General features: G+C 40.0%; 2 protein-coding genes across 3 annotated transcripts; both read left to right on the forward strand.

Moving 5' to 3' along the window:
* Positions 1-2083: 2083 nt before the first annotated feature.
* LOC131359662 (up-regulator of cell proliferation-like) lies at positions 2084-16774 on the forward strand. 2 transcript variants are annotated; one of them, XM_058399701.1, is made up of 3 exons: positions 2084-2184; positions 4571-4621; positions 10476-16774. In XM_058399701.1, the coding sequence occupies exons 2-3, from the start codon at positions 4600-4602 to the stop codon at positions 15089-15091; spliced, it is 4638 nt and encodes a 1545-aa protein (XP_058255684.1). In that variant the 5' UTR covers positions 2084-2184; positions 4571-4599; the 3' UTR covers positions 15092-16774. The 2 variants fall into 2 exon arrangements, with proteins under 2 accessions (XP_058255684.1, XP_058255682.1); XM_058399699.1 differs by lacking the exon at positions 2084-2184 and having other exon boundaries at positions 4558-4621.
* Positions 16775-20464: 3690 nt separating this feature from the next.
* Positions 20465-23206, forward strand: LOC131359663 (interferon-induced very large GTPase 1-like). The gene has a single exon (XM_058399702.1). The coding sequence runs from the start codon at positions 20985-20987 to the stop codon at positions 22830-22832; it is 1848 nt and encodes a 615-aa protein (XP_058255685.1). The 5' UTR covers positions 20465-20984; the 3' UTR covers positions 22833-23206.
* The last annotated feature ends 3621 nt before the right edge of the window (positions 23207-26827 follow it).

Consider the following 26827-nt stretch of genomic DNA (forward strand, 5'->3'; position numbering starts at 1 on the left):
GCATGTGCATTGGGGAATATTACAGTAACAGTACACTGAAACACCACCTGCTCTAATAAGAAATATCTACAGCACACTCATCCTGCATCTTTAGCAGTTTTTCTTTGGCAGCATCGTAGCTTTATTACTAACACTGTTGAATCCCCAGCAGCAGTTTATATAAACCCAACAGCAGTTTATATAATGCTTCCCTGTACAGTCCTGGTGCTAGCTGTGTGTAAAACTGACTGATGAACAGATGTATTAAACTGTGTGAATATGTGTGAATGCTGTCTCGTGTATACCTCACCAACCAATGCACCCAATTACCCAAATACTAATCTAGCACGACCTGCACCTAGTTGCGTAATCACATCCACTCCTCTATTTAAGTGCACTCTTTAAGGCCTGGTCACACTACAAGACTTTAACCATTGGCAGATTGCTTTGCTGTTCAGACTACATGACTTCACTGTATGTCTTTTTGTCCTTGTGGTGTTCACACTACGTGACACTTCGTAAATGATCCACAAGAGGGGGTTGCACACCACACGATCTGACAACAACTCTTGTCATCCAACGCCTCAACGCCGTCCCCAAACCATGTTTTGTCACGAAAACACACGTGACAGGTGGATCCGGAAATGACGCGAGACTTTCGGTAGAGGTTTGTTTTGAAAATGGACGTCGGCAGGAGTCTCGCTCTAAATAAATGTTAATTTATTAAAATAAATGTTGTGTCCACACTATTTTTGAACCCATGTTGCTGTTGCTGCTTTTCTTCCGGTGACCTCAACTCTGTTGACTTGCTCTCTCATTGGCTGGAGGTCGTAGCTACAATTGACACCACGTGATGTCGAGTCGGCTGACCGTCCCAGATATTTAACATGCCAGATATCTGAATTTTGTCTGTGAGGTGTCAGCGACGCGTCAGTGAGCCTCTTTGATGCGTCGTTGAGTAGTTCACACAAAGATTGCCGAGCTCTGATCACCCGCTGATTTTCCCACAATCACAGACCGATCTGTCGGCCAGCTCGTTAATTTGCAAATCGGTCTTAAATCGGGCTTAAAATCCTGTAGTGTGAACGAGGCTTTACACTCAGTCACTGTCTGGTCTCATACACGACTCACGTCGCAGACTCCAAGACTCGCTACGCTACACCAGCTGATATGCTTAGTACCAGTATCTACTTCTCGTGTCTCCCTACCTGGTTTATGAAGATTAATAAACATCCCTGTTTTGGGTTTTGAAATAAATCTGTGTCTAGTCTGGTTAACGGTACAAATGCGTGGATGAGTATGATTATTCAGATTTTGGTACAACACCATAAAGGGAAGGGGCATCTGTGAGTTTGATAAGGATGAAATTTAAACAGGTTTATTGAGGTAATTTGTTTTTATCAGTTTTGTACACATTCTATGAAAGCGATGTGTTGGAAACCTCTGACTTAGAGACTCTGATTTCCAGTAATTAGCACAAGGGCCACTTGTGTCATACAGTTGTGGAAAGGAGCAGTAGACTACAGTAGAAGAAAATGAAATTGAAAGTCAAGTCTGGCCAAATCTCTCCTAGGTTTAAATGATTATATAAGGTCTATCAAGAGAATGCATAGAGACATTTTGATGAAACTTTAAAAAAAACATGATAGACATATAGTACTTTAGTATGTAGATCTGTTTTTGTCTCACAGTGTAAAACAACATTTCGTCATGTTACTTTTGGCAGCATTCTTTTGCCTCTTTGAAATGCAAGAAATGAAGGTGTACTACACTGATACACTGGCATTTGAGAAACATGCATTCCACTGCCTAATACAGCGTATATAGCACTTACAGCACAGAATATATAACACCATACATACACAAAATTCACTTAAAGGTAAGCCATACACAAGAAAAATCTTGTATATAAATTTGTATATACTATTTTATTGCAAATCGTGACAAATACATCTGTAAGATATATTTTATCTTAGTTAATTATAAATTTCACCTTATTTAAAGGAAGTAACATGTTATGTGTTAACATTAGTCTGTAAATCTGGTTTGAGCTCTCTTGGCATGTCATGTTCTAAGACACAAAGGACCTTGCCCAGAGGAGGGTGTGATTTTACCTATAATTTCCTGTATGAGCAAGTTAATCTGCTTTCACTTCAGAGAAATAGCACAGACTTCACCATGAATACTTGTCCGCGCTTGGATTTGGTAGGCAAATATGATACTTCATCATTTTATAGACCACAAATTTATTTTTGCTGTTATTTTGCTGTTAGCTACCAGTCTTTGCTTTCCTTTTTCCAATTTGAAGGTTTAATTGATATTTTACAGAACTGAAAAGAAAATGCATTACTCTGGATAACTATACTGTGTTTCTAGCAAGAAAAGAGAGGAAATATATGAAATAAATATATATGTAATTTTGTGTTGGAGACATTGGAGGTTACTTGCCTACATATTTTTTAAGATGTTTAGTTAGTTCAGCAACATGAACTGGGTGCACTGGGTCCTGCTCGCACTGAGCGCACCAGAGACTAAGAAGCCTCCATTTTAGAGCATACAGCTTCCTAGTGGAGGGAGCCCTAGCATTCAGCAGAGTCTCCACAACCTCTGATGAGAGCCCGGCCTCTAGGAACTGGTCCCCCTCAGGGGCCAGACCCAGAGCTTCCACATCTCCAGGCGGGGGTGGAGAATCGACCCTTCACACCTGAGAGAGGGGATCTTCTCTGATGGGAATCTCAAAAGGAGCACCATCTAGGAGGTAGACAATGTCCATGAACCAAACTCGAGTGGGCCAGCGGGGAGCCACTAGAAGAAGGTTAACCCTGTCATGGCGCACTCTGGCTAGAACTTCTGCTAGCAGAGCTACCGGGATAAAGGCGTAGAGGTGCAGTCTCAGCCAGGTCTCTACCAGAGCATCCAGCCCCAGAGAGGCTGGATGAGAGAGAGAGTACCACAGCGGACAGTGTGTCGACTCCTCGGAGGTGAACAGATCCATTTCCGCTTGGCCGAAAATCCACCAAATGATCTCCACCACCTGAGGGTGAAGCTGCCACTCCCTGGACCTCAGTACCTGTCTCGACAAAAAGTGTGCCTCCTGATTTATGATTTTTCACTGCCTGAAATGGAAGAGGATGGGTGGCGAACTGGATCCTGTACCCTTACCCTACAGTATCTAGAATCCACCCTTACCCTACAGTATCTAGAATAGAGAGACATCTGGCAGAAGTTTCCATGCTGCTAGGCCTTCTGGAAGAGGTGTCAACCTCATGTAGTTTGTGTGCTTTGTGGTACAGAGTGCAAAATCTGTGGTTCGACGCAACTCGGAGACTGCATTAGGGCTCAGTCCCTCTCCACAGTCAGGCTCCCTCAGCAGGTCAGCCTGGCAGGCCTGCAAAAAGCGCTATGGTGTGCAGGGACACCGCTGCCATGGACTGCTGCTGTGTAAACCTTCCCCCCAAGGACTGAAGTGACTCTACACATTTTAGAAGGGAGTGCCGACCCCGAACGATGTAGGGAAGAGAAAGCTCACAAGCGTTTCTTCCACCTTGTGCATAACCATGTTCATCCAGCCCCATAATGGCTGAATAATTAGAGGAGGTGGGGAAAAAAAGGTACCCAAAATATCGGTTCTTCCAGGACCTTGATACCTTAGCATGGAGGTCCGGAAAAATGGCAAGTGTCTGTGTGAGGGGGATGCACGACCCGAAGTCAGGAAGCAGTTGTCAAGCTTAGAACGGGTGGCACTAGCTTCCTGCTCTGGCTAGTTTAAATTTAAGTTACATTTAAATTTAACTTACCCACAGCACACATTATTACATCGAGGAGCTCCTCGAATGCCACTGATTGTGGTGGCAAATAGATGGAGGAATTCCCCTCATCGTCCACTTCGAGCTCCTCAGAGCCCGATGCGGAAAAAGACATATCCACTTCCGGGTCGGGAGAAAATGCAGCGCGAGCTCCCAGAGCTGAAATGCGGACATCAGAGTCAGGATTCTTGTTCCGCTTCCGCTAAGTCCATCCGTGAAGTGCAGGAGTGTGGCCGGAAAATAAAACCAAACGGGAACAGAGTTTGCGAGGAGGGAATCATGATCCTCAACCATACAAACCACGCAAAGGGCGTGTGTGCCATCCTCCATAATAAAACGTGGACATGGATGCACATACCTCTTAAGATTCTTAAACGCCATAACTGCGGACAGATAATTGACACACATATGGCGGAGAGCTTCCTGAAGACAAAAAAAAGCTGAATGGATGTGACGTAGATGCCCTTATATGGACATGCTGGCACGTATTCCTTCGTCATGTGTCCTATTTGAGCCAATGAATTGGCGTGTGTGCACACGGAGTTTTAGACACATTTCCTCGACAGTGTTCCTATAGCATCAGTTCCTATAGCATTCCTCGAAAGGGAACCACTGTTAACACAGATGACACAGTGAAAGTAACAACACACTAGGATTTTTGAATATTGAATGTTAATTTAAATATTTGTGTGTTTGTTTTTGCAACTATACTTTGCTTTGATTGATACTTTGCAACTGCAAGCCACCTGTTCCTACCTGCACTTAATTAAACATGTTTCCTTTAGTAAACGACTGTTGCTCAGGATCACCACAGATGGAGTCAAGTCAGCTCAAAGGTGAGTAAAAACTGTGGCATTCACAATAATACATAAAGGGGTAAAAGAAAAACTTCTACATTTACTTTTGAAATTAACTAGCATAAACGAGGAATATGAAGGAGAATGATGTAAAGAAATAAATATGAAAAAATCAATATTTGACAATGTCAGTCTGATTATTATTGCATGATATTGCTTTAGCATATATTAATATTGGTGTCAATATGTAATTCTGTTACTAAGTTATTCATTAGTTTGAGTCATTCTAGATTTTTTTTCCAATCTTGGACTATGATGTTATTTTTGCTATACACTTTTGATATGTGTGTGATATATCACATGGTGGCTGCAATCTGCTCTAATAATTTGAGAAAATGTCTAATAGAATTAGAATTATTAGGCAATAAAAAATTTAAATACATATGCTTGATGGAAAAACAGCAATGTCAGCATGAACTTCAGTAGGATTTTAGTCATATAGCATGTTATTAATGCAAAAAAAAAAAAAATGAATGTTGGGATTCTATAATGGGTTGTGTAGTTATTTAGCATGTGCATTGCTTTATGTGTATGTTTTATTATGTTGTTATGTAGCCACATTCTTTAAATGCTGCTTTGCCGCTTTCTTCATGTTTTTATTTTATTTTTGAATTCCTTTTTACCACTTTATTTGAAGGAAGTAACATCTAAAATTAAATCATTTTTAACATATGTTTTTTCACCTATAATTTCATGTAAGAGCAAGTTAATCTGCTTTCACTTTTGGGGTATAAATTCTCATCATAAGCAGCTGCAACAGAAATACTTCAGCACAGATTTGACAATGTCAATGGAATTATTATTGCATAATATTGCATTAGCAAGATTCAAGATTCAAGAAGCTTTTATTGTCATTTCAACCACATATAGCTGGCGCAGTACATAGTGAAATGAAACAACGTTTCTCCAGGACCTGGTGCTACATAAACATACAACAACAAGTTCAACACAAAACAACAAACAACGCCACAGAGCTAGGACAGAAGTTTGTCTTAGCCACGTAAAGTGCACAGTGTGCAGCTAGGTGCAAACAGAGCATAGACAAGACAGTGCAAAAAAGACAATAAATACAATAAAGACAACACAAAAGAACACAGGACACTTAGCGCTGAAAAGAAATAAAAGAACGTGTACTGGAATGTAAGTGAAATAAAATAGATAAAGTGAAATGATGTAAAAAAAAGTATTGTGCAAAAATATTGTGCAAAAATACACAGCAGCAGTTGAGGTAGTGCAAATAGAATAAACATAAATATAACTATAGCAGCGGATGACAGGTAGAGGTAGTGCAGTAAGTAATGAACAGTATAAATTATGTGTGTGTGTGTGTGTGTGTGTGCGTCCACACAGTCAAGAGAGAGTGTGTGTATCTGTGTGTGAGAGAGACAGAGAGTTAATATACAGTTCAGTCCTGAGTGAGAGTGTGTGTGTGTGTGAGAGAGTGTAGAACAGTTCAGTCCTGAGTGAGAGTGTGTGTGAGAGTGTAGAACAGTTCAGTCCCGGGTGTTGAGGAGCCTAATGGTTTGAGGAAAGAAACTGTTACACAGTCTGGTTGTGAGGGCCCGAATGCTCCGGTACCTCTTTCCAGATGGCAGGAGGGTGAAGAGTGTGTGTGAGGGGTGTGTGGGGTCAGCCACAATGCTGTTAGCTTTGCGGATGCAGTGTGCGGTGTAAATGTCTGTGATAGAGGGGAGAGAGACTCCGATGATCTTCTCAGCTGTCCTCACTATCCGCTGAAGGGTCTTGCGATCTGAGACGGTGCAGTTCCCAAACCAGGCAGTGATGCAGCTGCTCAGGACGCTCTCGATGGTCCCTCTGTAGAACACAGTCAGGATGGGGGAAGGGAGATGGGCTTTACTCAGCCTCCTCAGGAAGTAGAGGCGCTGCTGGGCTTTCTTGGTGATGGAGCTGGTGTTGAGTGACCAGGTGAAGTTCTCCGCCAGATGGACACCAAGGAATTTGATGCTCTTGACGATCTCCACAGAGGAGCCATCGATGGACAGCGGAGAATGGTCACACTGTGCTCTCCTGAAGTCAACAACCATCTCTTTGGTCTTGTCGACGTTCAGGGACAGGTTGTTGGCTCTGCACCAGGCTGTTAGATGTTGCACCTCCTCTCTGTATGCTGACTCATCATTCTTGCTGATGAGACCCACCACGGTCATGTCATCAGCGAACTTGACGATGTGGTTGGAGCTGTGCATTGCTGCACAGTCGTGAGTCAGCAGAGTGAACAGCAATGGACTGAGCACACAGCCCTGAGGTGCTCCAGTGCTCAGTGTGGTGGTGCTGGAGATACTGCTCCCGATCCGGACTGACTGAGGTCTCCCAGTCAGGAAATCCAGGATCCAGTTGCAGAGAGAGGTGTTCAGGCCTAGGAGACACAGCTTCTTAATCAGCTGCTGAGGGATGATTGTGTTGAATGCTGAACTGAAATCTATGAACAGCATTCGAACGTAGGAGTCTTTGCAGTCCAGGTGTGTGAGGGCCAGATGCAGGGTTGTGGTGATGGCGTCTTCCATGGAACAGTTAGGACGATATGCAAACTGCAAGGGGTCCAGCAAGGGTGGTAGCTGTGACTTGATGTGCCTCATGACGAGCCTCTCAAAGCATTTCATCACGATTGGTGTGAGTGCAACGGGACGGTAGTCATTGAGGCAGGAAACCGTGGACTTCTTTGGCACAGGGACAATGGTGGTTGTCTTGAGGCACGTAGGGATGATGGAGCTGCTCAGCGAGATGTTGAAGATGTCAGTGAAGACATCTGCTAGCTGCTCTGCACACTCCCTGAGAACTCTGCCAGGAATGTTGTCTGGTCCAGCGGACTTCCGTGGGTTAACTCTGCATAGAGTTCTCTTTACGTCAGCCGTGGTGAGACAGAGCACTGGGTCATTAGGAGGAGGGATGGTCTTCCTCACTGTTGTGTTGTTCTGTGCCTCAAACCGAGCGTAGAAGTCGTTCAGCGCATCTGGAAGGGAGGCATCACTGTCACAGGAAGGTGAAGTTGTCCTGTAGTTGGTGATCACCTGAATACCCTGCCACATGCGCCGGGAGTCTCTGCTGTTCTGGAAGTGGCCATGGATTCTCTGGGCGTGTGCACACTTCGCCTCTCTGATGGCTCGGGACAGTTTGGCCCTTGCTGTTTTTAAGGCCGCCCTGTCCCCTGATCTGAAGGCAGAGTCTCTCGATTTCAGGAGAGCACGCACTTTCGCAGTCATCCACGGCTTCTGGTTGGAGCGTGTTGTGATGGTCTTGGAGACAGTCACGTCATCGATGCATTTCCCGATGTAGCTGGTCACTGATGCCGTGTATTCCTCCAAGTCAATAGAGTCGCCGTTGGTTGCAGCCTCCCTAAACATATCCCAGTCAGTGCACTCAAAACAGTCCTGAAGAGCAGAGATGGCTCCTGCTGGCCAGGTCTTAACCTGTTTCAGAACCGGTTTAGAGCGTCTGACGAGCGGTCTGTATGCTGGAATCAACATAACAGAGATGTGGTCTGAGTAGCCGAGGTGGGCTGAGCCCACCCAATACGCGCCGGGAATGTTTGAATAAACAACATCCAGCGTGTTCGCCCCTCTCGTAGCAAAGTCCACATGCTGATGGAATTTAGGGAGCACTGTTCTGAGATTTGCATGATTGAAATCTCCGGCGATGATAAACAGTCCATCGGGGTGAGCATTTTGCAGCTCGCTAATAGCTCCGTACAGCTCACACAGAGCCTCCTTAGCATTAGCGCTGGGTGGAATGTACACTCCGATAATGAGAGTAGTGGTGAATTCCCGGGGTAAATAAAAAGGTCTGCATCTAACAGTTACAAACTCCACTACCGATGAGCAGTAGTTAGACACAGGCACAGAGTCCTTACACCATTCCGTGTTGATGTAAACACACACACCGCCACCGCGAGTCTTACCGCACAGAGCTGCATTCCTGTCGGCACGAAACACGGTTAGCCCGGCTAGCTGAATGGCGGCGTCCGGAACTCTGTCGCTGAGCCACGTCTCCGTGAAAACAAAGACGCAGCAGTCTCTGAACTCACGCCATGTAGTTTGCTGGAGTCGGATGTAGTCCAGTTTATTATCCAGTGAGCAGACGTTGGACAAGATGATGGAAGGGAGTGCCGGCCGGCTAGGGTTGGTTGTTAGCCTAGCACGGACACCGGCCCTTTTACCGCGCTTCCGCTTCCTCGAACAACGCTTGCGACGTCCTCTCTCCCGGCCTCCTGGCGTTAAGAATTTTATGTGCTATTACCCAGCACTGTTCCTATGGGCCATAGCCCTCGCAATCCTGCGAGGGAAAAAGAAAAAAGACAAAGCCTTTAGGCTTTGTACCAGGAGCTGAAACATCAGTCTGTAGCATTCAGCTAATCCCTTGTGCCAGGGATTTGGCTGCATGTAGCAGCCAATGTTATCCCTTTGGGTCTGTTTCATTTCTGGCACAAGAGCAGGGACTTTCATCCACACAGAGTATAAGGGTTACACATTGTGAGCTTCGTAACCATAGTTTGTGGAAATGATCCAGGTTTCTCACCTTGGGTCTCACTCTTGGGGCAGTCTGTCATTGCAAGACTCTCTCGACAAATGCCTTGCTCACAGGCTGGAGTGTGGTTCTCAATGGCCACCCCACCCACAGCAAATGGGGAAGCCCCCATCTCTTGTGGCACATAAACTGCCTGAAGATAATGGCTGTGTTTCCGGCTCTGAACCTGACCCCTTAATGAACCAATGTGCTGATTTGATCACTCAATTTGCCCATTGGACTGGGGAGGGTAGCCAGTGATCAGGCTCACTGTCACTCCTAACTTATCTATGAAACTATGAAACATACTGAATAGGTAACTTATGGTCCCTGGTTGCTGAAAATATCTTCTGGGATTCTGAAGTGCCTAAACACTAGGTTAAATACCAGTTCTCCAGTCAGAAGACTGGATGCTACAATTCATTGAAATGCCATTAGCTTGCCTTCCTTGTTTCCATACTGATGTTCACAAAGAGATTTATGAACTGTGTGATTTTCCATGGCTCAGACATATCCTCATGATTTGAAAAGTACAGAGGACATTACATGAAGAACCAGTGCAATAGGTATCTGTGGAATTGATCTGGTGCCAGCATTGGAGGTATGAAGGCTTGGCAGAGGATTCTTATTTTGGAGTTGAGGTCGGCAGGCCAAAACCATTTATTTCCTATGAGCTGTTCATGGGATATGACCTGCTCTGAACATAAATCCGGCTCTAATGCCTCATCCATGGATAGGAAAAGTAATATTTCAGTTAATAAAAACAGAGATGGATGCAAGTGCAGTTTATTGATGTTTAATGAGATCAGGGCAGACAAATCCAGAATTTGAGGCAGAATCAAGGGGCAGTCATGTTTGTAGGTCACACTGCATTCTAGGAATTGGAGTTTGTTGACTGTTTTTGGGCCTTTCACATGAATACAATAAATGTTTTTATGTACAGTAAATAAGTAGATAGAAGTATTTAGAATACTTCTATACATTACTACATGTAAAACTAAAAATATATTTGAAATTTAGAATAATTGTAACCTGTGTGTATTTCTCTTTAAGTACACTTTCATATCTTAGTATAAAAAAGAAAGTAGTCTACTTCTATCCACTTAATTTGGCCTTACACAAATACAGTAGTGGACAACTCTAATTAATATACAAAGCAGACTAAAAAAACATCTCTTTAAATATACGTTATATTTGCCATAACTATGTTAGCATATTTAATGAAATTGTCAAGTTAGCTTAGAAGATTAATGACAGGATATTTTCTTAAATAATAGTGATAGTAATATTGCTATGAATTTATCTGCACTTTCAGGTGATTTTCTTGCTTTTCTGCAAACACTTGGACTTGACACATACTACCCAAACAAGCTGACTCTGAGGTCTTTGCTGGAAATCAACAGTTGCACTTTTTCTGATGAAGAGGTTCACTCACTACAAGCATTGCCACAAGCTTTTCTGCACAAATTACTGACGGTTAATTCAAATTCAAGATCATTATGTGTAACTCATGAAAATATTGAGCAGGGCTGTGATGCCACCCCAAATCTTCTAGATCTCCACACTGCACTCTTTGCCTGTGCTGACAGTTTCCTTCAGCAAGAAATGGCACTTAAAATGTCAATGTGCATGTTTGCAGTACCATTTGTGTTACCCAAAGGAGTTCCTAATCAATACACTCTTATGTTATGGGCTCTTAGAACTATCCTGAAAGAATGGCGTCCCCAGTCAATGTCAGAATCTAAAGGGTTTGTTGAAGACAGTGTTGTTAATGCAAAAATTCCATTGATATCATTTGTGAGGCTAAGCAACTGCAGCTTGTCCAAGTCACAAGTCATGAACCAAGTGCTCAAAAAGTCCCAGCAGCATCATGATTTTTTTTCTCATCGAGAAATAAATGTAGGATCTTCTGACAGGGTAATTGCTAATGGCATGGTTGAAATATGCTGGAGTCTGCCATGTGGAAACAAAAACATTGATGTCTTTCCTGAGCCAGTGGCTTTTACTAATTTAAGAGGAGATATTTGCACTTTCGAAACCCAGTTCAATTTCCTTACTCAGGTGTCAACAGCTGTCTTTGTGTTCCTGGACAGTGCTGATGAAAATGAACAAAGGCTGTTTGCCTCTTTAGATGAAATTAAAAACAAAATTTTTTTCGTGGTCAACACTCAGGGGACTATGAGAGAGTCATCAGCAGTAGATACTCTGAAAATGGAGAAAGATCGCATCATTCTGAAAAGCCAAGGCATGAATTTGCTAAAATTCTCAAAGATGATCAGCTCTGCCATTAAAAATGTGCTAGGCGAGCAGCACACCTCATGTGAAATCGAGGCTATGAAGAGAATTGCTCAAGAATTAGGTCTTGGCATTGATGAAAGTGAAAACAGAGCCTGTGTGTCAGCAGAGGGAACAGCAGAGAAAATTCTGAAAAATATTGGAGTTCGCCGCACAGTGGAATTTAAAAAGGCACGGCTGCCACTGCAAGGTAAAAACTGGAAAAGACTGGCTCAGATAGAGAAAGAGCAATGCCGATTACAACATTCAGGAGAGTTAAGTTTGGAGGAGTATAAGGTCCAACTTCAAAAAGAAAAAGATGAAATTCGCTACAAACAAAGCCAGTATAAGATGACAGAACCAATGGACATCTTAATAAAGGCATTGTCAACCTCTGATGATACTGAGCAAGCCTTTTTTCTCAAATGGCTGGGACTAAAGCTGGACATGAGATCACGCAAACAAATGTCAGAACTTCGGCATAAATACGCACAGTGTGAACAAAAGAAAGACCGAGATGCTATAGCCCGATTAGACCAGGAACTTCTTGATTCTTCTCTTGGCATAGAGCATTACATGAGAGAAATGGGACAAATCTATGAAGCTGCTTCATTTGGTTCAAAGAAAATATCTGATAAGATTAGCAGCCTTCCTACTCTGGCTGCCAAACTGCTTCTGGCTGGGTTTCCTCTTGAGCTAATTGATGGAGATGCATCAAATATCCCAGAGAAATGGGTGAGTGATGTTCTCATGGATCTTCACAGGATGGTTGGGGAGAAGAGCCGTTTGCTGGTAATAACTGTGTTAGGGGTTCAGAGTTCTGGTAAATCAACACTGCTCAACACTATGTTTGGAGTTCAGTTTGCAGTAAGTAGTGGACGATGCACACGTGGAGCATTCATGATTTTCCTTCCTGTGGGTGAAGACTTGAAGGAAGAGTTACTTTGTGACTTTGTCCTTCTGATTGATACAGAGGGTTTGAAATCACCAGCACTGGCACAACTGGAGGACAGTTATGAGCATGACAACGAATTGGCCACATTTGTGATTGGTCTTAGTGATGTAACCATCATAAATGTAGCAATGGAGAATTCCACAGAGATGAAGGACGTCTTGCAGATAGCAGTTCATGCTTTTTTACGGATGAAGGAAGTTGGTAAAAAAACAGTCTGTCACTTTGTTCATCAAAATGTTGGAGTTGTTTCAGCACATGAGAAAAACATGACAGACAGAAAAAAGCTCCTGGACCAGTTAAATGAGATGACAGTGATTGCAGCTGAGATGGAAAAGCAACATCATGTGAAGAAATTCACTGATGTTTTGGATTATGATGTGGAAAAGAATAACTGGTATATACCAGGTTTATGGCATGGTACTCCACCAATGGCTTCAGTTAATACAGGCTACAGTGTGGCTGTTCTTGATTTTAAGACAAACCTTTTGGAGATGCTTAAAGAAAGGATGGATGAACAACCTGTCCAGATCCCAGAGTTCCTGCAATGGATGAGTAGCTTGTGGAAGGCAGTGAAGTTTGAGAATTTCGTCTTTAGTTTCAGAAACAGTCTTGTGGCCCATGCCTATGAGAACCTTTGCAAAGAGTTTTCAGACTGGGAGTGGTCTTTCAGAAGACATATCTTCTCTTTGATTTCGAGTGCAGAGGTTAAACTATCTAATGCTGAAAAAAAATCAATTGAAGAAGTTGCTGAAACACTAAAGAAAAACTTACACAAAGAGATTGCAGATCAAACCAGATTAATAACTGAAAAACTGAAAGACTACTATAAACAGAGAGACCGTTATGTGCATTTGGTGGAAAAGTACAAAACTGATTTTACTAAAAGCATTAAATCTCTGCAGTGTGAAATTACAGATGAAGTGAGAAAGAGATTGGAAGCTCTTCTTGAGAAGAGAAGAAACAAGGAGAAAGTAGAAGACATACAAAATAAGCAATCTGATCTAATTAAACACAAAATCCTGCAACTACCTCAGAACTACAAAGGTCGCAAAGATGAGGTGTCTGACGAGGATCTCAAAGCAGATTTTGAAAGCATGTGGAGTCGTGAGGTGGAAAATGTCACTGGTCTTACAGCAAAAGATGTTCCTCATGATGTTTTCATAAAGTTTCGTTCAAGTTTTGGACATCGTAACGTCACACAACATTTGCAGACAATTAAGAATTTGACAGAATATGGGCAAGAACAGTTCAAGGCCAAGAAAGAACATGTGAAATTGGGAAAATTAAAAGGTTTACTATATGCACACCGTAGTACAAAGCAGGATCTACAGATCATTGCAGTTGATGTCATTACCATTTGCAACAGGATGATTGAACAGTTCACACAATCCAAAGGTGATTACCAAACTACTTTTACAAAAGATCTGCTTGATAAAATCGAAGAATACCTCAAAAAAGCAGGCACCAAATACACTACCAAATTTGAATTTGATCTGAAATTGCACATTTGTGGCATTGCCTCTCGGAAATTCATAGAGATGCACAGGAAGTATCTCGCTGAGCAAGATCCATTAAAACATTTACAGAAATTTAAGAGTCAGTATCTCTCTGATTTCATTGATTTGTACAAAAAGAGGGACCAGTGCCAAAGGAAAGCACAAGACTTTACTCAGCTCTGTCTGAAACCAGCAGTGACTGAGTACATCGACCAGTCCATTGGACCTGACATTGTTGATGCAATTTTGGAGAGTAAATCTACTGAGTATGGTTCACGAACACTGTTTCAGTACACAATTCAGAAGGAACTGCTGGAAAATTCAAACTTCAATGAATTTGTAAAGTACATTTTACATTATGAGAATTATGTCAAAGACTGGATATACAGTCACATTGTTCAATGCTTTTCCAAAGACATATCTCTGCAAAAATTAAAAATGAAGAAGCTGGAAATCATGATTAAAAACCTGACAGAAACAGTGGAAACATCTAAGCTTGAACCCAATGGGTCTCCTTTGCCCAATACTGTAGAAAGTACCACAATTTTGATCAAGAATCTTTGTAAAACTATGAGTGATGTCCTCTCAATACCCATGAGTACAGTGGACAGGGTCCTGTTTCAGAACACAAGCTGTTGTGATCCATTCACCAAAAGTCTTTATGAATGTATTGATGACCTGAAACAGCAAATAGAAAAGGAGATCTCAGAGTCAACCGATGTCACTGAGATACTGAAAAATGTGTCAGTAAAACCACAAGATGAGCTTTTCAAGAGGGTGTTTGGATGTGGAGTGCAGTGTCCATTTTGCAGAACACCATGTGAGGCAGGTGGAAAGGAACATAAGCTACACCATGCAACAGTTCACAGACCACAAGGACTTAGCTGGTACAGATACATAAAGAATAATATCCTTTGTGAAGAGATTTGTACGTCTAGTGTTCATGGCAATGGGACATTTGACAACCATGAAACGGATTTCCAACCTCATCCCTACAAAGACTACCGGAAATACTACCCAGACTGGCACATTGCACCTGACATGTCAGTACAAGCCTCAGATTACTGGAAGTATGTGCTGGTGATGTTCAATAAGGAATTTGCTGAAATGTATGAGGCAGAGCCAGCTGTGTATCCAGATGTGTGGAATAAAATCACTAAAGATCAGGCTTTTATTAGTCTGAAGCTCATGTTTAATATTAGATAATGGATGACGGGCAAACTATAACTGCAAAATAATTGACATTTGTAAAGAAGACAACTTCATCACTCATAGTTATGTTATTGCTCAGGACAAGCAGAGACTGGAGTGTTAGTTATGCCTGACAGTTGATCCTTTTGAATACTATTATCTAAATATACATAGAATCAACGTTATTAAAATTATGGTTTTGTGGGATTTAAATGATTTCTAATAAACATTATATCTGTATGTCTATAATACACAGTTTCTTTTTAATTTCTTTTATATGTGTAGTTATTTTCCTTGTCTGTGATGTTAAATGAAATATTTCTCATTTTCATGTGTATGCAGTATAAAAACACTCTAGCCTAACTTATAACATTTTTAGTGTGTCTTAATAAAACACTTTATGTGCATTTGCCTCCTTGTAGCCTCTCATCAAAATATTCATATTTGTTTTTGTATTTGGATTCAAATTGAAACTGGGTATGTGTAATGAACATGGAAGTTAATATTTTTAAACTGTGCACAGTGTGAAAACTCTTACAATAAATGACAAAACCTCTTAATAATCCCAATTCTTTTAGAATTTCCAGCTGAGGGTTGAACTAATGACCTTCCTATGAAAAATCCATATTAATAACAATAATTAAAATATTAATAAAAATAAATAAATTTTCCTATCACCGTTTTTTTAACTCTCTGCAACTGCCATAAATAGTAAAAGGTTTTTTCAGCTAAAGATATAATAAAAAGTAATACAAATATTTATTATAACAAATGTAATAATGTAAAACACACACACACACACATTCTTAATTCATCAGAATCTCTGGTCTTGTAGCTCACAGATGATGTGTTGGAGATCCCTGCTACCTGTGCTACAGTGGAAGAAAATGAAACTGAAATCCAAGTCCGGCGAAATCTCTCCTATGTTTAAATGATCATATAAGGTCTTTAAAGAGAATGCATTAAGACAATTTCATAAGCCTTCAAAAACAACATGATAGACATACAGTAATTTAGCATGTAGATCTGTTTTTGTCTCACAGTGTAAGACAGCATTTTGTCCTGTTACTTTTGGCAGCATTCTTTTGCCTCCTTGAAATGCAAGAAATGAAGGTGTACTACTCTGAAACACTGGCATTTGAGAAACATGCATTCCACTCCTAATACAGTGTATATAGCACTTACAGCACAGAATATATAACACCATACATAGACAAAATTTACTTAAAAGTTAGCCATACACATGGAAATATGGTAGAAATATTGTGTATTTAGATTTGTACACTGTATGCTGCATATTGTGACAAATGAATCTGTACGAGAAATGAAAATGTGACATATGAAGCATATACAATGAACCCTGTGGCATTTTCAAAGTGAAAGGATCATAAAACTCTTTCAACATGTAGAACAGGTTTTAAAGACTTGAATCAGGTGGCATTTAATTTCTGAAAAGTAAATGCCGTCTGTCATGGCACATCAAGTTCTGAGTCACAAAGGACCTTGCCCTGAGGTTTCCTTGCCCTCTTATTTCCTGTAAGAGCAGGTTAATCTGCTTTCAGATTGAGATAGAAATTCTGCTCATAACCAGCTGCAACAGAAATAGCACAGCCATTGCCATGAATACTTGTCCTTACATATATTTGGAAGGCAATTATGACACTTATAACTTTATATACTACATATTTATTTTTGTTTTTATTTTGTTGTCAGTTACCAACCTCCATTTCCAAGGTTTAATTGGTGTTTTACAGAACTGAAAAGAAAAAGCATTACTCTGGATGACTGAATTCCCTATGTGTGTTGTTAGCAAGATGAATAAAATATATGTGACATTTTGTGTTGGAAGTATTGGAGGTTAGTTGTGTACACATATTTTAAAGAAACCTGGTCTGATAATGAAATTATATTATGCTTATAACTGGGGGAGTGGAATTACACAACCTCTTACACTAGGCAGCTTCCAAAGCTGTGCAATCTGTCTCAGATGCTCTGTGTTTCCGCTCACTGAAAGTTCATGATAAGAAAAGAGGGTAGTATGTCCTCAGCAGTTTTTCTGGTACATTCCTCTGGACTGTAATAAAGTTCCCACTATACATCCTAAACATCAATTTAATGATTTATTGTCAAAACAATATTTGTTGCTAGCAAGAATTTATTTCTAATTAATTTTATTTATTTAATTTTTCTGTAATTAATAAATTTAGTCACCCAGGTAACTGGCTGTTAATAATAAATTTTAAAAAATTTGTAGAATAAAAGAAATGATCTTTGATAAGAATTTTCAGCTGATACATTTATTTCAATCTAAATAACTGTTGACTAATTTATTTTCTGTATTGTTTTCTAACACACTATGGTTAAGATTTGATGTTGGAGTTAAGGAAACAGCCCTCTCATGGCTCTGGCCTTATTTTAATGATTGTTATCAGTTTTCAGTTGGAAGTGGTGACTTCTCTATGAATACCAGAGTAAAGTTTGGTGTTCCACAATGTTAGGTTTCAGGCCCACTGCTTTTTCCTTTTATATGCTTCATTAGAGTTATATAATGAACATGGGCATAAATGTACATTCTCAGAATTAATTTGAGGATATTCATCCAGATTGGACCAACATTTAAAAAGCCAGACCAGAGCACAGGTAGGATTTGATAATGCAGATGGACAGTCCATCCAGGGCTATGGTGTAACCTTGGCATACAGGTATGAAATTTATTGCTTGAATCTTGAACTAAGACCAGTGATGATGTTGTATGGATTCAAACAGGACAGTGAGAGGGTTTCAAGGGACTCCTTAATGTGCACATACTTGCCTATATTGGACAAACTGTGTCACATAATGGTTCAGGGAAAGCCGCCAGAATCTATTTGATCACTAAAATGATGTAAGCGAGCTAAGTGTAGACCTAATGTATAAGCTGGTCTTACATGGTTCGTGGAGCTGTGTAAATAACAAATTATTTAATCAGAGAGCGTTCAGGAAGCATGGGGTCATTGTTTTGTATTTGGGACATGTCATCTATGGTCTACCAATGGGTGTGAGGTACAATACTGATTCCCTTTTGAGGAACCCTATTGCAGTTCAATTTATAAGCAGTTCAAATGCTAGTGATATCTAAAAATAAGGTATAAACATACAAAATCATCCAATATTAATAGCCACCCAGTGCCAACAACTCTCACACATCCTGTTTGGTTTTTGATCTCCCAATGGAACAAGTGGATGCTCAAATAGAATATTTTCATCTTGCCAGTTGCATACGTCTTTGGATTTGCTAAGTCTTGCCTATCTGTAGGAATTTTGGACAGCCTTTAGGTGCTGTATATGGTGCTACCAATAATTACTAAAAATGATAATCTAAGCATAATTGCTCGCAGGCTGTAAATGATTTGTTGCAGAATGTAAACAAGTGGCCTTTCCAAATAGGGTGTTACCAATCTGAATTATTTGTTCATTTTTTCTATCCCAAAAGATTTTGTAATGAAAGTAGTGACATTGGTGGCAAAGTGGTACAGGGTGTAGCATTACCTCTTCACAGCTCTGGTCTTCTCATGTGCCCTGTGATGGACTGGAATCTCATCCATGGCATTTTCCTGCCTCATGCCCTCTGTTTCCAGGACTGACACTGGATCCACTGTGAAACTGTTTATAATAAAGATGAAATAATTAATTATTGACTTCAGCCTTTTCTAAGAACTGCAAACAGGATCTAAATAAAGAAGCACTTCTTTTTTGGAATGCATGTCTAAATGGTGTTTAGGGTGCATGTTTTTTTTTCCCACAGGATGTCTGAAACCTGTTATAACCTACTTATTCATGACACAGATGAAATATCTATTTGAGATTAATTGCCTATGATACTATACTATATTTGTTTTGATTAACAATACTTGCCAACTGCTTAATAAACTTGTTTCCTTTAGTAAAAGACTGTGGATCAGAATCATCACTGATGGAGTCCAGGCAGCAAAATGGTGAGTAAAAACAGACGGCCTCAGTAATGCATGAAAGCTGGGAAAAGAGAAACTCAAATTCACTTTTAATTCCACAATATTGTTATTCATGTTATAAATATTCATCAGTATGTCTGATATAAACTTTGCAGCTTAGCAGATCTGATGTATGATAAAGATAAAAAAAAAATAATAAAATTAATATTGATATAAATGTATCTCTATTTTCAGATCTTCTGGCATTTCTGAAAACACTGGGACTTAGAAATTACTACCCAAACATGCTGACTCTGAAGTCTTTGCTAGAAATCAACAGTGCCAGTTTATCTGATGAAGAACTTCACTCACTGCAAGAAATACCACAAGCTTTCCTACGCAAACTGCTGATGGTTAATGCAAATTCAAGATCTGTAATATTCATACCGGGTGAAAATCTTGAAACATATGATTTGTTTGCTGAGCAGAGCTGTGATGCTACTCCAAATCTTCTCGATGTCCTCAATGCACTCTTTGCCTGTGCTGACAATTTCCTTCAGCAGGAAATGGCACTAAAAATGTCAAAATGCCAGTTTGCAGTCCCATTTGTGTTACCTCAAGGAGTTCATAATCAATGCACTCTTATGTTATGGGCTCTTAGAGGTATCCTGAAAGAATGGCGTCCGCAATCAATGTCAGAATCTAAAGGGTTTGTTGAAGACAGTGTTGTTCATGCAAAAATTCCTATGATTTCATTTGTGAGGCTAAGCAACTGCAGCTTGTCCAAGTCACAGGTTTTGAACCAAGTGCTCAACAATTCACAGCAGCACCAGGAATTTTTATGCCATCGAGAAATGATTGGAGGATCTGCTCCAAGATTAATCGCTAATGGCATGGTTGAAATCTGCTGGAGTCTGCCATGTGGAAACAAAAACATTGATGTCTTTCCTGAGCCGGTGGCTATTGCTAATTTAAGAGGAGATGTTTGCACATTTGAAACCCAGTTCAATTTCCTTGCTCAGGTGTCAACAGCTGTCTTTGTGTTCTTAAATAGTGTTGATGAAAATGAGCAAAAGCTGTTTGCCTCTTTACAAGAAGTTAAATCCAAATGCTTTCTTGTGGTCAACAATCAGGGAAATATAAGTGATAAAATGAAGTCATCAGTTAAAGCAGCAGTTAATACTCTGCAATTGGAAAAAGATCGCATCATTCAGAAAAGCCAAAACATGAATTTGGCAACATTCTCAAAGTTGATCAGTTCTGCTATTACAAAAGTGGTGGGTGAGTGTCAAAGTGCATATGAAATCGAAGCTATGAACAGAATTGCTCAAGAAATAGGCCTTAGCATTGATGAAAGCAGAGCTTGTGTGTCAGCAAAAGAAACAGCAGAGGAAATTGTGAAAAATATTGGAGTTCGCTGCACAGTGGAATATAAAGACTCAGCTGCCACTGCAAGGTGAAAACTGGAAAAGACTGGCTAAGATAGAGAAAGAGCAATGCCGGTTACAAAATTCAGGGGAGTTGAGTTTAGAGGAGTATAAGGTCCAACTTCAAAATAAAAAAGATGAAATATGAGAAAAACAAAGCCAGTACAAAATGACAGAAACAATGGACAGCTTAATAAAGGCATTGTCAACCTCTGATGATATCGAGCGAGCCTTTTTTCTCAGACTAAAGCTGGACATGAGATCACGCAAACAAATGTCAGAATTTCGATACAAATACAGACAATATGAACAAAATAAAGACAGAGATGCTTTAGGCAGATTAGACCAGGACCGTCTTGATTGTTCTCTTGGCATAGAGCATTACATGAGAGGAATAGGACAAATCTATGAAACTGCTTCATTTGGATCAAACAAAATATCTGATAAAATTAGCAGTCTTCCTACTCTGGCTGCCAAAATGCTGGGTTTCCTCTTGAGATACTTGATGGAGATGCATCAAATATCCCAGAGAAATGGGTGAGTGATGTTCTCATGGAGCTTCACAGGATGGTTGGGGGGAAGAGCCGTTTGCTCATAATAACTGTGTTAGGGGTTCAGAGTTCTGGTAAATCAACACTGCTCAACACTATGTTTGGAGTTCAGTTTGCAGTAAGTAGTGGACGATGCACACGTGGAGCATTCATGATTTTCCTTCCTGTGGGTGAAGACTTGAAGGAAGAGTTACTTTGTGACTTTGTCCTTCTGATTGATACAGAGGGTTTGAAATCACCAGCACTGGCACAACTGGAGGACAGTTATGAGCATGACAACGAATTGGCCACATTTGTGATTGGTCTTAGTGATGTAACCATCATCAATATAGCAATGGAAAATTCCACAGAGATGAAGGACGTCTTGCAGATAGCAGTTCATGCTTTTTTACGGATGAAGGAAGTTGGTAAAAAATTTTTTTGCTATTTTGTTCACCAAATTGTTCCCAGTGTGTCAGCACATGAGAAAAACATGACAGACAGAAAAAAGCTCCTGGACCAGTTAAATGAGATGACAGTGATTGCAGCTGAAATGGAAAAGCAACATCATGTGAAGAAATTCACTGATGTTTTGGATTATGATGTGGAAAAGAATAGCTGGTATATACCAGGCCTATGGCATGATACTCCACCAATGGCTTCAGTTAATACAGGCTACAGTGTGGCTGTTCTTGATTTTAAGAAAAACCTCTTGGAAATGCTTACCAAAAGAACAGATAAACAACCTGTCCAGATCCCAGAGTTCCTGCAATGGACAAGTAGCTTGTGGAAGGCAGTGAAGTTTGAGAATTTCGTCTTTAGTTTCAGAAACACTCTTGTGGCCCATGCCTATGAGAACCTTTGCAAAGAGTTTTCAGACTGGGAGTGGTCTTTCAGAAGACATATCTTCTCTTTGATTTCGAGTGCAGAGGTTAAACTATCTAATGCTGAAAAAAATTCTGTTGAAGAAGTTGCTGAAACACTAAAGAAAAACTTACACAAAGAGATTGCAGATCAAACCAGATTAATAACTGAAAAACTGAAAGACTACTATAAACAGAGAGACCATTATGTGCATTTGGTGGAAAAGTACAAAACTGATTTTACTAAAAGCATTAAATCTCTGCAGTGTGAAATTACAGATGAAGTGAGAAAGAGATTGGAAGCTCTTCTTGAGAAGAGAAGAAACAAGGAGAAAGTAGAAGACATACAAAATAAGCAATCTGATGTAATTAAACACAAAATCCTGCAACTACTTCAGAACTACAAAGGTCGCAAAGATGAGGTGTCTGACGAGGATCTCAAAGCAGATTTTGAAAGCATGTGGAGTCGTGAGGTGGAAAATGTCACTGGTCTTACAGCAAAAGATGTTCCTCATGATGTTTTCAAGTTTCGTTCAAGTTTTGGACATCGTAACGTCACACAATATTTGCAGACAATTAGGAATATGACAGAATATGGGCAAGAACAGTTCAAGGCCAAGAAAGAACATGTGAAATTGGGAAAATTAAAAGGTTTACTATATGCACACCGTAGTACAAGGCAGGATCTACAGATCATTGCAGTTGATGTCATTACCATTTGCAACAGGATGATTGAACAGTTCACACAATCCAAAGGTGATTACCAAACTACATTTACAAAAGATCTGCTTGATGAAATTGATGAACATCTCAAAAAAGCAGGCACCAAATACACTACCATATTTGAATTTGATCTGAAATTGCACATTTGTGGCATTGCCTCTCGGAAATTCACAGAGATGCACAGGAAGTATCTCGCTGAGCAAGATCCATTAAAACATTTACAGAAACTTAAGGGTGAATATCTTTCTGATTTTATTGATTTATACAGAGAGAGGAACCAATAGAGGCCAATAGAAAGCACCAGATTTCACAAACATGCAGAAATAGACACATCAACCTGTCCCTCTGACTGTATTGTTGATGCAGAATGGTATGCAGAAGTATATAGAACTTCACTGACCTTGCAAAGTATATTTTGCTATTACTAGAATTATGTCAAAAATTGAATGCTGCTTCAAAGACATATCTTTACAAGAATTGAAAATACAGAATTTGGATAGTGTCATTAACATCTGTACTTGACCCCGGTGGATCTCCTTGGCCCAAAAAATCAGAAGGTACCACAGTTATGATCCAGAATCTTTGCCAAGCAATCGCAAATCTTTGTGATTTCAACAGTCGTAACCCAGTAGATAATGTCCTGTTTCAGAACACAAGCTATTGCAGTCCATTTGTCAAATGTCTCTATGAATGTATTGATGAGCTGAAACAACAAATAAAAGAGTTCCCAGAGTCTACTGATATAAAAGAAACTCTGAACAATGTGTCAGTAAAACCCCAAAATGAGATTTTCAGGAGTTTGGATGTAGAGTCCAGTGTCCCTTTTGTAAAACACCACGTGAGCCATGAGGAAGTTAAATTGCCTTTATTTGTCACATATACATTACAGCACAGTGAAATTCTTTCTTCACATATCCAGTCCTTGGGGGTTGGGGTCAGAGTGCAGGGTCAGCCATGATGCAGTGCCCCTGGAGTAGGGTGGATTGGAGGCCTTGCTCAAGGGCCCAACAGTGGCAGCTTGGTGGTGCTTGGGCTTGAACCCTGATCTTCCAGTCAACAACCCAGAGCCTTAACCACTTGAGATACCACCGCCCAAAATTGAAATGAACATCACTTATACCAGGCAGCTGTGCACAGACCAAAAGGACTTGACATTTACAAATCTATGAAGACTAATATCCTTTGTGAAGAGGTCTGCCCATCATTTGAACATTTAAAAAATGTGCTGGTGATATTCAATAAGAAATTTGCTGAAAGTTATAAAGCAGAGCCAGCTGTCTATCCAGATGTGTGGAATGGAATCTGAAAGATCAGAATCTATTAGTTTGAATATGCTTAATATTAAATAATGGTTGGCTAATTAAAATGTTACAACTGTATTAATCATTTGGTTACACTTGTTTACTTTGTTATAAATGTTACCATTGTTTTCATTAACTACTCATATGAATGAATTATTTAAAACATATTGTATGAATGCATGAGTATATTCATAATCTAACTGCAGAAACAATATATACCATAAATATATTAATCTGTCAATTAAACCTAGTTTGCAAGTGATTTAGAAATAAATGAATAAAAATATAATAAATGAATAGTTTCTCATAATCATTTTAATTCAGTTTGCATCATACATGCATATCTACATACATACATGTGTATACAGTATGGCAGTTTATTTAGCCTCAGTCGTAAATATTACAATAAATTTTATGCAAATAACACACAAGACAATGGACAATATGTGGGTTAAGACATTAGGCAGGAATAAGGAACCTCAAAAAAATGATTTATAACAAGAATTTGTTTGTCTCATCCTTTTCATCAGTCTATATATTTTACGTTTTCCCATAACAGCACAGCCTGTAATTTTTTATTCCTTTACACAGTGCAACATATGCATTTGTTCGTGTGTTTGTTCATAATAACCCCAAATCATGTGTAGGCATGTGTTAATAATACACCCCGGAGTGTCTTTGAACCCGAAAGTCCGTTTAATATTCAAGAGACTGCTCCCTCTGGTGGCACAGAAAGGGGCTTGCGGTGGATGCTGAGTTTTTTGTTTTTATTCTCATATTTTTGCTTTTAGTTTTGAAAATGTAAATTAAATAGAACAGCTGCATAAATCGAACTGCCTTGACTTGAAGGATTAACAAAACTCATCATTAGTAAGGATGCATTTTATTAAAACACAAGGATAGGTCCATTCAATCCTGGACAACCCTTCTCATCCACTACACAGCGTGCTGGTTAATCAGAAGAGCACATTCAGCCAGAGACTGATCACTGCCAAGTGTCGCACTGAGCGCTTTAGGAAATCTTTCATCCCTGTGGCAGTAAAACTGTACAATTACTCCCTTTCAGTGTTGGACATTTTCTTTTTCATGTGCAATTTCATGCGCAGTAGTGCTTTTAGTAATTATAGGCCTTTTCATGCACATTACTATTTCACCATTTTCAACAAAATGGTACAGTACAAACTACTGTACCATTATCACCTAATTACAATCCTTGTGTGCAATATTACAGCTCTACACTAGTATTTGTACAGTATTTGTATTTATTTATTCTTTTTTACAGTTTATAAAACAGTGTATATATTTCTTTCTTTTTCTCTTATATTTTATTTTCATATTTTTATATTTCTTTCTTTTTCTCTTATATTTTTATTTTCATTAGAGCAACTGTAACATGGCAAAGGAATTTCCCCCTGGGATTAATAAAGTTCTTTGAATCTTGAATCTTGAAGATGCATGCTATGCATAGGTTTTGTCCGAATTCTGAACAACTGCAAAACAAAACAAATACAAATTAATAACTGACCTAATAGTTATTTTACATTTGTTATTGTTATTATTTATAACAGTTATTTTGTCCATTGTAAAAGGTGCTATACAAACTGAATTGAATTGAATGGAATATGGTTTCTAATAAGTAAGGAATAACACACAGGTCATGTGGTTCTACATAAATAATCTATGCCTGGGTGGTGTGACGTGGCACAACACAGATATGCTGTCCTGTGCACAGTGTGCTGTCTGCATGAGACTCAGTTAAAATGCTTGTTTGAAAGATAAAATGTAAAATAATTTTGATAACCATAGAAAAAATATTATGTAATTTGTATTCAATTCATTGGTCAGTTTGTAGCGTCACCACCAGCACCTGCCCACCAGAGGGAACCCTCGCCTGAGTTTTGACGCTACCCATGAGGAACACTTCCGGGGTTTTACTGCATTTAAGCAGAGTGTTTTCTATTCATAGATATGAAGTATTGTATTTTGCTACATTACCAAGCCGTTTCTCTGCATCATTGCTTTCTGATTGCCTGTTGTGTGTTGACTTAGCTTTGGATTATTGTTTACTGATTCTTGCCTAGTGTTTCTTGGATTTGTTTGCTATCGGATTAGATTTACTGTTTTTTTTTGGGGGACTTTTCTGCAAAAAAGTGTGATTAAACTATACTGTGATTAAACTGCAAATGGATCCTACACAATGTGCCTCTGGCGCGTCATTACAGTTTCATTGCCAGACCCCTAACCTCACTGCTACAGGGAAAACCACGGCGTTTACACTGGACGACACAGGCTCAAGTCACCTTCGACAAGCTAAAGACCAGCTTCACCACAGCGCCCATCTCTAAACACCCAGACCCCAACAGACCCTTCATTGTCGAAGTTGATGCCTCCAGCTGTGGAACCGGGGCTGTCTTGTCACAGAAAGATATACCCCTGTGCGTACTTTTCACGCAAATTAACCCCAGCAGAAGCCAATTATGATGTCGAGAACCGAAAACTCCTGTTGATCAAGGCTGCATTGGAAGAATGGTGACATTGGCTGGAGGGGGCCCTTCAAGTTAAGAGATTGAACCCTAGACAAGCCCGATGGGCTTTATTATTCACCCATTTTCAGTTCACTGTGACATATTGAGCAGGCACAAAGAATGCTAAGGCTGATGCCCTCTCCCATTGATATGATCCGATAAGTGCCCCCAGTAAGCTTGAACCTATCCTGCTGTCCGCCATTGTTCTCACCCCCATCAGCTGGGAGTTCGAGGAGGAAATTCAGCAGGCCCAGAACAATGAACCCCCGTCATCAGCCTGTCCACCAACCAAGCTCTTTGTGCCTGCTTCTCTTTGTCCCCAAGTAATCCCGTGGGATCACAAGGTATCTGATGCACCACAGCCCTGGTCAGCAACAGATTCTGGTGGCCCACACCAGCCCAAGATGTGGAGGAATATGTGAGCGCCTGCAGCACCTGCACCCAGTCTCGAAC

This window comes from Hemibagrus wyckioides, linkage group LG09 (genome assembly GCF_019097595.1).
Source record: "Hemibagrus wyckioides isolate EC202008001 linkage group LG09, SWU_Hwy_1.0, whole genome shotgun sequence".
Lineage (NCBI taxonomy): Eukaryota > Metazoa > Chordata > Actinopteri > Siluriformes > Bagridae > Hemibagrus > Hemibagrus wyckioides.

Excerpts from the sequence above, each read along its gene's own strand:
- LOC131359663 (XM_058399702.1), top strand. The coding sequence starts at position 20,985 with ATGGAGCTTCACAGGATGGTTGGGGGGAAGAGCCGTTTGCTCATAATA.
- LOC131359662 (XM_058399699.1), top strand. The coding sequence starts at position 4,558 with ATGTTTCCTTTAGTAAACGACTGTTGCTCAGGATCACCACAGATGGAG. Across the intron at positions 4,622-10,475 it reads GGAGTCAAGTCAGCTCAAAG|GTGATTTTCTTGCTTTTCTG; the intron begins GTGAGTAAAAAC and ends CTGCACTTTCAG.